This window comes from Rhineura floridana, chromosome 1, assembly GCF_030035675.1.
Source record: "Rhineura floridana isolate rRhiFlo1 chromosome 1, rRhiFlo1.hap2, whole genome shotgun sequence".
NCBI classification, from domain to species: Eukaryota; Metazoa; Chordata; class Lepidosauria; order Squamata; family Rhineuridae; genus Rhineura; species Rhineura floridana.
In genome coordinates, this window is record NC_084480.1 from 320,446,099 (window position 1) to 320,460,251 (window position 14,153).

At 47.1% G+C, this 14,153-nt stretch overlaps 2 protein-coding genes across 2 annotated transcripts; both read right to left on the bottom strand.

Moving 5' to 3' along the window:
* Nucleotides 1-476: 476 nt before the first annotated feature.
* On the bottom strand, nt 477-10,774 carry FUT11 (fucosyltransferase 11). The gene is made up of 3 exons (XM_061607121.1): nt 9,884-10,774; nt 5,371-5,996; nt 477-1,443 (listed from the first exon to the last, which is right to left on the bottom strand). The coding sequence occupies exons 1-3, from the start codon at nt 10,691-10,693 to the stop codon at nt 1,296-1,298; spliced, it is 1,584 nt and encodes a 527-aa protein (XP_061463105.1). The 5' UTR covers nt 10,694-10,774; the 3' UTR covers nt 477-1,295.
* Nucleotides 10,775-12,090: 1,316 nt separating this feature from the next.
* On the bottom strand, nt 12,091-13,083 carry LOC133377675 (splicing factor YJU2-like). The gene has a single exon (XM_061612158.1). It carries the CDS (start codon nt 13,081-13,083, stop codon nt 12,142-12,144), a length of 942 nt encoding a protein of 313 aa, XP_061468142.1. The 3' UTR covers nt 12,091-12,141.
* Between the last annotated feature and the right edge of the window lie 1,070 nt (nt 13,084-14,153).

Consider the following 14,153-nt stretch of genomic DNA (forward strand, 5'->3'; position numbering starts at 1 on the left):
TCTCTCCCCTCCCACCCCCCAGAAGGAATGGGCCCCTTGTAAAGGGATCATTTCCTTCTTCCCGAGGGGGATGTCCTCCTTTCCCAAAACCTTCATTCTCCATGGCAGCAGGGGAGCTATCAGCCTGGGAGCAGGACACAGTATAACGTCCCTTAAGGCTTCATCCATCAACCAGGTCAGCCACCTTGGCCTCAAGGGAATGAACTTGTTCCCTGAGGGCCAGGAGCTCATTGCACCAAGGGCACACTCATGCCTTCTATCTAGCAGGCAGACAGCCATACATATGACAGACAGTGTATTTTATTGAGCTACCCGGCGACAGAAAATTATGTTGGAGCCCAAGAATCTGAATAAAGAATATGTTTGTAAACCCTTATTGGATGGTGGGCTTTGCACAGTGCGAGTTTTCTTGGTAAAGTAAGAACAGACCTGATTAAAAATAGTGCTGCAAGAGATATTGACACACACAATACATAAAACTGGACTTGAAGATATTTACAGAATTAACAAGGCCACATCGTGAAGTATGCAAACAAAAAAGGCAGCTTTGTGAACAGAAATAATTTTTTGGGGTGGTGGTGGTGGTGGAATACTTTAATCACAAACTGTCACTGCTCCAAACTCCAATTCATTTCCTGTAGCAAGTTTCCTATCATTATCAGCCTGATAAAACCATCACTACTAGAATAGTAAGGAACCTGTGAAGTTTTTACAAGTCCCCTCAAACCATGGAAAGATGTGATACAATAAAGGAGCACTGTTCATAAGACATAATTATAGTCCAGTCCATATATATGCAGTTATTTGTGTACTGCAAATCTGAGTGTTACATGAACTCATATTACCATGTTTCGTATTAAATGCAATAAATATATATATATAAAAAATAAGACTCTACAAATCTATGTTGAATATTTCTGAATGACAGTAATCCCTGAAGTGCAACCATTTGGGACTTTTATAGTACGCCCAATAGTCTGTGTTCAAAGTAATTTAGCACACACATACACACGAAAATACTTTCCGAGTCAATACTGAAACAGCAGATATGCGAACTATCTTCCTTTGCCCCATAGACAAGATTTGTTCCTTTTGAAATGGCAGCAAGTGAAGCAATTCCGAAGTCTAATCTGAAGTTGCCCTTTCCTTGGGGCCATGGAAAAAATGTAATCTCCACAGAATGTCAGATATAAAAAATGGTTTTCAAGCTGTCCTGGAATGGCCACTTTAGTACTGGCAAATCTGTGTGTCTGCTGCCACTTGTAACACTGAAAGAGTCTTGAGTAACAGTCCAGTTAGTTTTGCTGGGTTCTCTTCATGAAGATTTGGTGCATGTAATCCCAAAATCTCCCCTGATGAGATTCGTTCTGGTGAATCATAGCTGTGAGGGCTTCAGCCTGATCAAGGCTCTGCCAGTAATCCTGCACCCACATCTCCTTCCAGCTGAAAGAAAAGTAAATTGAGTGCAAACCAAACGTATTTAGCTCATCCTACCACAAGTAGTATTGTTACAATGACCTGCTAGGCCAGTGGTTCTCAAACTTTTCTGGTTCGCAGTGCACTGTAAAACATATAAAAAATTTCTGGTGCACTTCCTGTACAAAATTAAAAATATGTTAATATATATTTAAACTATGAATAAAAATAACGTAAGCTATAGAAAACTATTACTTACCCTATACAAATGGGTTTCTTCTCATTTTTAAAATATACTTTCATAATATTTGAGGCACACCTAGCGACCTCTTAGGGCGCACCAGTGTGCCTGGGCGCACCGTTTGAGAATCACTGTGCTAGACGTTAGACGGGTGCTGGCTGTTGCCTTTTCAACACCTATTGAAGACCTTCCTCTTTCAACAAGCCTTTCATGTACAGACCTTTATCCCAGTCTGAATCTGAATTGGAGCTATTTTTAAAACTGTTTTTTAAATGTTTTATACATGGGACTCTTTACACCTTTCTTGTTTTATGGCTGTAACTGTTTCATTTGTTTTTATATTGTATATTTTATTGCTGTAACCTGCCCTGTGGCCTTACAGTGGAGGGCAGGTAAGAAATCTAATAAACAAAAAAGTTTGTTAGCTTAACTTCTGTCCCTGGAAAACTGGTAGAAAGTATGATTAAAGCTAGATTAACTAAGCACATAGAAGAACAAGCCTTGCTGAAGCAGAGCCAGCATGGCTTCTGCAAGGGAAAGTCCTGTCTCAGTAACCTCTTAGAATTCTTTGAGAGTGTCAACAAGCATATAGATAGAGGTGATCCAGTGGACATAGTGTACTTAGACTTTCAAAAAGCGTTTGACAAGGTACCTCACCAAAGGCTTCTGAGGAAGCTTAGCAGTCATGGAATAAGAGGAGAGGTCCTCTCGTGGATAAGGAATTGGTTAAGAAGCAGAAAGCAGAGAGTAGGAATAAACGGACAGTTCTCCCAACGGAGGGCTGTAGAAAGTGGAGTCCCTCAAGGATCGGTATTGGGACCTGTACTTTTCAACTTGTTCATTAATGACCTAGAATTAGGAGTGAGCAGTGAAGTGGCCAGGTTTGCTGACGACACTAAATTGTTCAGGGTTGTTAAAACAAAAAGGGACTGCGAAGAGCTCCAAAAAGACCTCTCCAAACTGAGTGAATGGGCGGAAAAATGGCAAATGGAATTCAATATAAACAAGTGTAAAATTATGCATATTGGAGCAAAAAATCTTAATTTCACATATACGCTCATGGGGTCTGAACTGGCGGTGACCGACCAGGAGAGAGACCTCGGGGTTGTAGTGGACAGCACGATGAAGATGTCGACCCAGTGTGCGGCAGCTGTGAAAAAGGCAAATTCCATGCTAGCGATAATTAGGAAAGGTATTGAAAATAAAACAGCCAATATCATAATGCCGTTGTATAAATCTATGGTGCGGCCGCATTTGGAATACTGTGTACAGTTCTGGTCGCCTCATCTCAAAAAGGATATGATAGAGTTGGAAAAGGTTCAGAAGAGGGCAACCAGAATGATCAAGGGGATGGAGCGACTCCCTTACGAGGAAAGGTTGCAGCATTTGGGGCTTTTTAGTTTAGAGAAAAGGCGGGTCAGAGGAGACATGATAGAAGTGTATAAAATTATGCATGGCATTGAGAAAGTGGATAGAGAAAAGTTCTTCTCCCTCTCTCATAATACTAGAACTCGTGGACATTCAAAGAAGCTGAATGTTGGAAGATTCAGGACAGACAAAAGGAAGTACTTCTTTACTCAGCGCATAGTTAAACTATGGAATTTGCTCCCACAAGATGCAGTAATGGCCACCAGCTTGGATGGCTTTAAAAGAAGATTAGACCAATTCATGGAGGACAGGGCTATCAATGGCTACTAGCCGTGATGGCTGTGCTCTGCCACCCTAGTCAGAGGCAGCATGCTTCTGAAAACCAGCCTCAGGAGGGGAGAGTGTTCTTGCACTCGGGTCCTGCTTGCGGGCTTCCCCCAGACACCTGGTTGGCCACTGTGAGAACAGGATGCTGGACTAGATGGGCCACTGGCCTGATCCAGCAGGCTCTTCTTATGTTCTTAAACTCAGCCCACATGCCAAAATGGGGCAGGATGATCACAATAGTGCCAGATTACAGACAAGACTCTGCCATGTCTACCTTTTGCCACCCTGGGCTCCTGCTGGGAGGAAGGGCAGGATATAAGTCAAATAATAATAAATACCAAGAAGCATCCACTTTGGTTTATTTAACTCTCTGCTTGCCACCAACTGTTCAGGATCTCATCAGTCCATGAGCCTCTTTCGTTTTTTTAAGCAACCTTAATATCCATGCCCACAAATAAAAAAGGAAGGAAAAAAGCACTCTGTTTAGCATACATGATATGGCAGGGGGTTGACAGCAGAGGGAAAAATATTCTTTAAAATAAACAGATACCAGAACACATAAGAATTTAAGACATAATCAAGTCTAGGATGTTTTGGGAGTTTTATAGCTACAGATTTTATTTTTATTTATTATTATTTATTTATTAGATTTTTATCCCACCCTTCCTCCCAGTAGGAGCCCAGGGCAATAAACAAAACCACTAAAAGCACTCAAAAACATCCTAAAAACAGTTTTGTAGTAGCGCTTACATCAATAGGTTGTGGTGTTAAAAATAATGCTGAAATGTAAGACTTAATCTGTTTTACAGATGCCCTGGATTGTTTACTGTTGGAAGTAGGACAATTAGTTCAGCCAACATCTCAATAGTTTAAGAATATAAGCTTGTCATGTCTGCATGGTATTTCCATTAAGTCACAAAAACCTATTTGAAAACACCCAGGCATCCTGGGCCTGATGGCCATTTCACTACCGAAGAATTACTTCAGCAACCATTACAACAATCGCACATTAAGGTATCATCACCTAAATACTACAGATTGCAGGTGAGAGTGCGTTGTTAAGCTGAGAGCTGATCTTCAAATAATCCACAGCAAGAGCAGGAAGAACACATCCAAAAGTGGCAGAAAATAAAGAAAAAGAACGTATTCTCTGTAAAGAGCTGTAAGAGGCACAAAGCCAGAACATAGACAACAGTCTAAAAATAAAACCAAGCTTTTACAACACCTTTGGATGTTTTTCTCTTCCGAGCTAAGATCTGACTGGGGCTTGAAGCTCATAACTCATGTGCTTAGTCCTTGTACTACATCATCTCTGGACACCTGAAGGTATGTCAGCAGTGTTATTTTAAAGTCGTGTTAGAATAAGATGTGCTGTAAAGCTTTTCACAATGTAGCCAAGGGTGCACAATGTGATGGCTGTGTGCACACCATACATTTAAAACACATTATTATTTCTCCCAAAGGATCCTGGGAACTGCAGTTCACTCCTCACTTAACTACAATTCCCAGCACAAACTACAGTTCCCAGGATCCTTTGTGGGAAATAATGTACTTTAAATGTATGGAGTGGATAAGATTCATGAAACAATCTGCACTCCTAGGCTAAGATGTGCCCGAATCAATACCAGATTATGGAGTTCGTACTTTAACCATAATGTGTACAGAGGCCATATGCAGCTCAGAGGTGAGGAAGTGTTCCTAATCCATATGATAAGTTTCACTGCATACTGCAGCCTTTCCCAACCAGTGTGCCTCCAGATGTTGTTGGACCACAACTCCCATCAGCCTCAGCAAGCATTGCCAATGGATGGGAATTGTGGTCCAACAACATCTGGAGGCACACTAGTTGGGAAAGGCTGGCATACTGTATCAGCCCCTAAATGAGCATGTTATAGATTTAGAGTATTCTTTACTTGAAGTTTAAGAACTTCAGTATTCCATAGGATGAAAGACAGCGATAAAACTGTAGCTTTGCATCCTTAACAATAGCTGCCTATACCACGAATAACAGCTAGTACCTGTCTCCGGCAGGAATGTCCTCAACGTTTCCATATCCAGGAGCTGGTGGGGGACACCCCATGTGCGTGAACTGGGCTATCTGAGGCTCAGGAGCCGGCAATTTCCCACGACTCTTCTTATGGTCTCTCTCCGCCTTAATTCTGGCAGTTTCCCTGTCACAGACAAAACACTCAAATCCATTCAGATAATTTGGCAGCGTCATGTCATTCACCCCCCATTCACGCCTCTCCATGCTCTCCACCAAGAACTGGTTTGAGATGCCACCTGGACTCTTGTACTCTAGGTATTTCAAGTACTCCTCTGAATTCCTGTCCAGGAAATCAATATATTCGGCTAATTCTTTGGGGCTTCCAAAGTCATCAATAAGAATGATGGAATGATCATCAGGCATCCAATCTCGAACTGATGGGGAGCCTCGATATATAGGGACAGCTCCAACGTGCATCGCCCGCCAAAGCTTCTCTGTCATATAATCATGGCAGATGGCATTCTCCATTGCCAGGTGAAACTTGTACTTAGAGATAAGAGCCATGAATTCAGAGTCCTCTGTGGTGGCCGTTGAAGTGTCTCTCAGCCTCATACTGGGAAGCTCTCGGTTGTTCAGGCATGTCCCGTAAGAATCCACCTACAATAGTAATAATCGTCTTGAAAAAAGAAAGTTGGGCTTTCCCCCACCTCCTCACCCAAATCCAAATATTCCAGGCCTGCCCCTTTGCTGAGGCAGAAGTGCTAATGAGAGAAGAAGCAACGAGGGTCACAGTCACTCCATACATTTATTCCACTATTATTCAACTTTAAACGTCATGACTTCCCCCCAAAAATCCTGGGAAGTGTAGCTGGTGAAGGGAGCTGAGAGTTGCTGGAGACCCCTATTCCCCTCACCAGAGCTATAATTCCCAGAGGTATCCAAAATCAATTCCTCTTCCCAGGGAATTTTGCGAGGCTAGCTACTCCCCCCGATGTCTTTATTAGGATAGTTAATGGTGATTGAGCAGCTGGTATAGCCCAGAGGGGAGGAGAGCCCGGCTGGGAGTCCAGAGTCTGTGAGTTCAAATCCCCGCTCGTGTCTCCTGGGTGTCCAGGGCCAGCTAAAGATCACCCCACAGGGAGTGGCTCAGGGGTTACGTGCCCTGCCACCTGTGCAGCCGTGGGCAAGCGGCCTAGTCCCAAGGAGCCCAGTTGCCCCCCAGCTGGCAGTTGCGGACAAGGAAGGGGCTGGCTTGTGAAGCTGTGGCAAGCTGAGCAGGCCCTGGCCAGCTAGGGAGGACTAGCCTCAGAGGGAGGCAATGGGAAACCCTCTCTGAATGCCGCTTACTATGAAAACCCTATTTGTAGGATAGCCACAAGTCGGGATCGACTTGAAGGCAGGCCATTTCCATGTTTTTTCATTTAGAGTGGGAGAAGCCATGAACAAGGTCCATCTAGCTCTGGCTCAATATTGTCTGCACTGACTGGCAGCGGCTCTCCAGGATTTCAGACAGGGGTCTCTGCCAGCCCCACCTGGAGATTCCAGGGGCTGAACCATGCAAAGCTACAACTGTTCCCTTAAGTTACAGTAAAAGAGACAGAGGCGTGTTTAAAAACAGCACAACGACTTGCATGAGCTTGTTGGCCCAAAGCCAAGAGTCCACTGGCCTGCTTCCAAACTGAACGGGTTGGAAAAGCAACATGTGACAATAGTTACCAAAACCAAGTGGCAAAAAATAGATGTCCTGCTTTAAGGCAGAAATGCTTCAAGTACGTTATCTGAAAAACAGCTTAAAGAAGAGGCAACATGCTACTGATTTTGAAGTAACATTCGTTACAGAACAATAAACGTTAAAACGGAAGGAAAACAAGGTCCCCGTATGAACACTTTCGTTTAGGACTGCAATGTTCTTATTAGTTCTGCTTTACAGTTAATTAAGCCTACACATTCCTATGGCTCAGCGTGGCCAAGGTTGTTCTGGCGCTCATTCTTATAACAACTCTGTTACTCCATTTTACAGATATGGAACTGAGATATTGTTCACAATCTGGAGAAAAAGTCTACCGCCCCACTTGCAGCTAAAAATAACCCCAAATTAACAGATCTCTTCTTGTGCCATTAATAGCAAGCACCCTGATATATATGGAAAGCAAACCGCTTTCTCCATCACTTTTACCTCCTGTTTCACCTGTTTAATTTACTGCCTCAGGTTGCTGTTATAATACCATGAGTGACTCCTCAGAAAGAGAATAGCAACCCTAAATTCGAAGCAAATTACTGCTTACCAGACCTAGTTGGTTGGACTAGGATTGGGGGGGGGGGGGAATGAGGCAATTGCTCGAAAGAGCTGTTGTGACTAAATTTCTGCCTGAACAAAGTCCACGCCCTTGCAACCAGCTGCTGACTGAGTGGAGGCTGCAATGCCACTGTATTTCTCTCACATCCACACCATATATTCAAAGCACTCTTATGCCACTTTCCTCCCCCAAAGTGGTTTGCAAAGGGCGAGTTGTCAAGAGACCCTTAACAAACTACAGTTCCCAGGAATCTTTGAGGGAAGCCACAGCTGTCAAAGTGGTACAGGGGCATCTTGCCCCCTTGCTGTCCTGGTGGGTCTCTGAGTCCAGCGCCATCCATTCAACCTGGCAGTCTGGCTGGCGGAACCCCTTCCACCTGTCAGCAGGGCAGGTGACAAAGGAAGGTGGGAGAAGCTGACAGGGGGTGACACAGCTGCGCATATGTGCAGCACCTCAAGGCCAGCTCGATTTCTCCTTTTTGCTGCTAGATGTGCTCAATCTCCTCCTTCTCCCTGCAACAAAAACCAGCTAATCAGGAGGTGGAAGGAGATTCAAAGGCTGTAAGGTGCTGCTGCTGGCTTCTCGGATGGTGCTGGCTCAAAGTCCGGCCCCTGCTGCTTACCAAGAGAGAGGGCCTGGCAGCCCGAGTTTTCTTTTCTTTTGTTGCGAGTGCTGGGGTGCCCCCTTGCCCACTGCCATGCAAGCGACTGCTTTGCTAGCACACGGGGAAACAGCAAGGGAAGTCAAGCAGCCAGCCACTTCCCTCCATCATGCATGAGTTAGTGAGGCCAGCAGTCCCGCGGCGCCCACTCAGTGATTGTCTTTTGGTTTATTTTCTAGATCCTATCAGCGCAATCTTATACATGTCTACCCAGGAGTAATCCCACTGAGGAATCAACAGGGCTCCTGCATAAGAGCGTGTAGGATTACAGCCTAAAGCTTTAAGGCAGCCTTTGCCACCAGATGTAGGGCACAATGGGAGTTGTAGTCCAACAACATTTGAGGGGTGCTGGGTGGCAAGGTTACTTGAAGGCGACCCTGTACAGAACAGCAATACTGATGCTGTTTTCTACGGGATGCTAAATTCAAATTCCCACTCAGCAATGAAGCTCTTCCGGAGTGACTTTGGGCCAGTCGCTGTCTCTCAGCCTAGTCTTCCTTGCAGGATAGTTGCAAGGATAGATAACAAGCATCTTGAGCTCCTTGGAGGAAGGATGAAAAAAAGACTCAGCAGGATGCTTAGAGCGGATGATGGCCACAATGGTGAATTTGGCATCCTACTTAGGGACTAAATGTTTGAGAAACTGACCCCCCTTAAGTAAGGAAGCAGGCATCCTCCACCCTTGCTCTTCATATAACAAAATGAACATTTTTCTCTTGACCATGTGAAAGTGATTTAATCCCTGGGATCACCTGGGAGAAGGTGGTGGCATCCTGATGCCAGAACACCCAAAGCATCCGTGCTGCAGGTGTGCGGAAAAAGAAAATCCATCACAATGACCTTGGTCACACCCCTGAAAAGATCCATCTCCCTTCCACAACTAAACACACAGGGGCCAAGAGAGAGGCCAGGAGCAGTTGATGCATTTTCAAAGGTTTTTTATTGATGGGCTGGGCTTGTTTTAGGTTGTTGTTGTCGTTATGTGCCTTCAAGTCGATTAAGACTTTTGGCGACCCTATGAATCAGCAACCGCCAAAAGCATCTGTCATGAACCACCCTGTTCAGATCTTGTAAGTTCAGGTCTGTGGCTTCCTTTATAGAATCAATCCTTGTTTGGCCTTCCTCTTTTTCTACTCCCTTCTGTTTTTCCCAGCATGATTGTCTTTTCTAGTGAATCGTGTCTTCTCATGATGTGTCCAAAGTAGGATAATCTCAGTTTCATCATTTTAGCTTCTAGTGCCTGTTCTGGTTTAATTTGTTCTAACACCCAATTAATTATGTGTCTTTTTCATGGTCCATGGTATGCACAAAACTCTCCTCCAACACCACATTTGAAATGATGTTTTAGGATGATCTTAATGTATTGCTTTTTTTAAAAAGGTTTTTATTGTTTTGCGTTTGTTTTAGCTGGTTTTAATGTAAGTTGCTTTGGGTCACTTATGTGACAAAAGCGACTGACATACATATATACATACACAAATAACTTTGGTTTTCATTGACAATAACAGTGATAACAATAGTGGTTTTGACGCATATTCTCTGCCCTGAAACCGACTGTCAACCTCGCCCATCTCCTACCGCCTCACCTGTATGTGCTCCATGAGCTCCCGCACGTATCTGTCGCGGTCCGAGGGGACGTCGCAGTGGGACTGGACGTAGAGGACGGGCGCCAGGCCCTGCTGCCTCCGCCCGCGCTCCTTCTCGGCCCAGCCCCAGGGCGGCCGGGCGCGCAAGTAGGCCAGGCCCGGCAGCCACTGGAGGCTCAGCGGGTAGTCGGACTCCCGGCGGAAGGTGGCCGTGTAGTTGAAGAGGCCGATGCCGGGCCGGTGCGAGAGGAGGTAGTTGTTCATGGGCGACTCCTCGTGGAAGAGGGCCCAGGCCTGGTGGGGCAGCCGCGGCAGGGGCGCCTCGTAGGCGCGGAAGTCCGTCCCGTAGAAGAGGAGGGCCCGGGTCCGCCTGTGGCGCCCCACGCGCCGGTCCCGCGTGGCCAGGCAGGAGCCCCGCGGGCAGTCGACGCGCTCCGTCGCGCCGGGGAAGTGGGGGAAGAGGCTCCCGCTCCACCACAGCAGGATGGGCAGCTCCCGGTTGCCGCGCGTGTCGTTGTTGCCGGGGCCGCGGAAGGAGGCGGCGGCCGCCACCAGCAGACCCGCGTGGGGCTCGCCCGCGCCGAAGAAGGGAGCCGCCGCCGCCGCCGCCGCCTCCGGAGGGCCCACGGGGAACTCTGCCGAGCCGCCGCCGGGACTCCAGACGGAGGGGCCTCCGGCGGCTTGCCCACACCCCGCAGACTGGGCCGGCCTCCCGCCGCCCTTCTCCCCCAGGCTGGGCACCCCTCCACCTTGCAGGGCCGAGGCGAGGAGCGCCCAGAGGCAGCAGCAGCAGAGGGGCAGGAAAGCCATGTCTGCCCTCGGCGGGACCCGCGCAGGCGGCCTCTCCCGGCTCCCCAGGAGCCTTGCCCGGCGACGGACATCCCTCCCCGCTTCCCGCCGCGCAACTTCTCTCGGACCGCCCCTCGCCGAGGCGGGACTCCTGTCCTCGCCATCGTTCCTGGCAAGCAGGAGGGGAGTCGGAGCGGCGCTTCCTTCACTTCCGACCCACACACAGTGGGGTAAGGGGGGGTACTTTTTCTGGCTTCCCGGGATTTTGTTTTTTTGGGGGGACAAATAATTAACTTTATGACACAGGTTTTAGAAAAGCAAGTGGAAAGCAACAAGAAAAGGATATTGCTATTAAGGAAATGGTGCTCCTGGTGCTTTTTCGAAGAACTCTAGGCTGGGGGTGTGTATTTTTCTATGGGTTGGTGAGCCATATTTTCCCGGCTGGGGGAAACGCACAATCCAGGGCTACCGTTTTTGGAAAGCGGTAGGAGAGAAAAGGACACGCTCCACCAAGTGGTGGAGGCAACAGAACGAGCAGAGCAAACGTCGTGTCCAAACCCGGCCTGCCACGGTCATTTGCATACTGGAGAGAATTACTCGGACTGTTGTGTTTTAATGGAAATGTTAAACCGTTGCCCAACAGACGGATGCCTGGGCCTGCGCATCAGGGGATGGCGCTGCTAGTAACCTGCGGGGAGCTGGAGTCGCAGATCTGGCCAGGGAGAGAAAGAGCAGGCTGAAGAACGGAACGGGAAATTGCTAAGCATCCCTGGCTGACTCTACTCCCCGAACCACCACCTAGGAGGAGCCGCTGAGCTGTGGTAGTACTGAGGCGCCGGCTTAGCAATTCTGCCTACTCCCTTGGAGCTGTAGAAGCCCCTCTGGTGCCACCTGCCGAGTTCCCGGCTGCGAGGCGCCCCAGTTGCTGATGCGGCCTCGTTGAGGACTCACAATCTGCACTTACCTACCGCAATGTAGCAGTTATGGCTTGTGTAATAACTGAAGTCATATGACATCCTGCAGCAGTTGTTTTTTTGGGGAAAGAGGTCCAAAGGGTCTAATATTGTCTTGAAACATAGGTACTTACCTACGAATAGTAACTGTGAAGTTGTTCTTTCACGGATGTGACAAGGTGCTACCGGATTTACCCCGTCTTTCTTAGCCCACGGAACTGCCTTTAGAAAGGATCTCACCAACCAAGCTATGAATACCACAGATTCATATCCCCTTTTGTAGCATCTGTTGCCCATCAGTGAGTCACTTGACCATGTGAAGGCTCTACTTGTTTGTGCAGTCCCAAAAGAGCAACATCAAGATTATCATTCGTTCATTCATTCATTCAATTGGTTAGACGCTCATCTGGCTGGTTACCCAGCCACTCTGAGCGACGTACAATACAGCATATAAATAATAATAATAATAATAATAATAAATAGCCACAGGCTACTCCCTCCCTCAACCAGGGGTGGTCAGTCACTTTTACTGTCCTCGCTGTCAGAATATGCTCCCAGGAGGCTGAGGGAAGAGGCGCCCGCCTTTGAGCGGGAAGCCAGTGAGGTATCCACAGAGGTCTTGTCTGCACTCCCAGCACCTGGGCCCGGCGGCATGTTCCAACTGTCCGCCCCATTTGCCACGCTCAAATCCGGCTTCCTCTTGGCTGTCACCAGCCCGGAGAGTTTGGCCTTGTCGGAGAGTTTCCCGACGCTTCTCTCCCGGCTTTCCACCTTCATCTTCTTTGCTTGCGGCTCTGAGTCCTCTCGCGGGATGTCTGCAGGCTTTGCTTTTGCAAACCATTTAGCAGGACCAGGAGGAGAGTCCTCATCTGAATCGAAGTCTTGCAGCAACTTCCTGCTCTGGCCTTGTTCTAGCATAGCTTTGGTCTCCCGCTCGTCCTCCTCCAGCGCCCACGGCCTCTGCTGCTCCTCGTTCGCTTGGTGCTGCAGCAGCATGGACTCGAAGTCCACGTGGGCCTGGCGCTGGTTCAGCTCCTGCAGGTTCTCCAGGACTTCCATCTCAAGCTTGGAGTCTTTGGTCCTGTTCTCCAAAACCTTCATTGGGTTGTTCAGCTCTTCATCCTTTCTCTCTTTTTGCAGGCGCTTCTCCTCTTCCTCCAGAAGCTTCTGGGCCTGGAAGTTCCGAGTGGCGCCGTGCTGCATGGCATAATCCGTGTTCTCGGGGTCTGTCTTGAAGGTGATTTCCGCAAGGCAGCAGGTGCATTTGTTATAAAACCAGAAGATGGGAAGCCCCAAGTAGGATTCATTCTGGACCGTCTCCTTCCGGGCGTTGAATTTCTTTCCCTTGTAGATGTACTCACCGCAAGTCTTGCACCTCATGTTGAACGGTGCCATCAGCCGGGCCACATACTGCCTGTCCCGAGGAAGCTGAAGCTTGGGGATCTTCACAAGAATCATACAGCTATTTGTTTTTCTTGACTTGTGCACATTGGGTTGTACTGTGAGTTTGGGCTGTTTGAGGCCAACATTTCTGGGCATGGAGGTCTGCTTGTGGGGTCACCTTAAACCATGCCAGTACATTGGACCATGGAATGCCTGCATGAAGCATTGGTGGTATGGGACTTTGGACCTTAAAGAGGCAATGTTGAATTCACTGTTTGGAGCCAAATCCGTTTGTAGATTTAACTCTGAATGAACTTGGGATCCTGCCCTTATGTAGACCTGCCCATACTCTTCTAGTGTTTGTAAAGCACTCCCAGTCAGATACCACCCATGTGGGTACAAGATGCTGAAATAGCTGAGCCATTATTTCAAGCTTGAACACTTTTAAAATAAAGGAATTGCACTGCTTTTTTATATCCTTTGAATATTCATTTATAAGAAGCCTTCCTAGAAATTGTGGATATGGATGAACAAGAACTATACCATGACTTATCTGCAGATCAATAGGGGTAGAAAGAAAACGATTTGGGGTGTGTGTGTGTTTTAGAAGAGTTAAACGCTTTTACAGGAAAAAAATAGAAGACTAAGTGATCTTGTACTAATGTGCCATTCAAGCCACTGGAAATTTGAGAAGACCATAATAATCTGAAATGCACTTTAAACATTTAATATTCTGACTTAATTGAATCATTAATAATGCAGTTCAGCAGGTTATAAAAAATAGAATGCATGCTAGTCCTAGCTCATCCACGCACAAATTGATTTAAAAATTCTTATTATATATAGCAATAATGTTCTCATCCAGAACATTATGCTGTCTACTTATGTAGCAATTGTACACCATTTACTGCAATAAGATCACAGTGACCATAAAGGCAAGCTTAATGTTTAGCATAAAGGAGAGCTTAATTGACTTGGAACATCAGGAAAAACTTCCTAACTGTTAGAGCCATACGACAATGGAACTAATGACCTCGGGAGGGGGCGAGTCCTACAACACTGGAGGCCGTGAAGAGGCAGCTGGACAGCCACCTGTTGGGAATGCTTTAATGTGGATTCCTGCATGGAGCAGGGGGTTGGACTCG

Coding starts and splice junctions, on each gene's coding strand:
- FUT11 (XM_061607121.1), bottom strand. CDS start 10,693: ATGGCTTTCCTGCCCCTCTGCTGCTGCTGCCTCTGGGCGCTCCTCGCC. Junction 5,997..9,883: donor AGCTCATGGAGCACATACAG/GTGAGGCGGTAG, acceptor TTACTATTGTAG/GTGGATTCTTACGGGACATG. Junction 1,444..5,370: donor GACATTCCTGCCGGAGACAG/GTACTAGCTGTT, acceptor CTTTTCTTTCAG/CTGGAAGGAGATGTGGGTGC.
- LOC133377675 (XM_061612158.1), bottom strand. CDS start 13,083: ATGATTCTTGTGAAGATCCCCAAGCTTCAGCTTCCTCGGGACAGGCAG.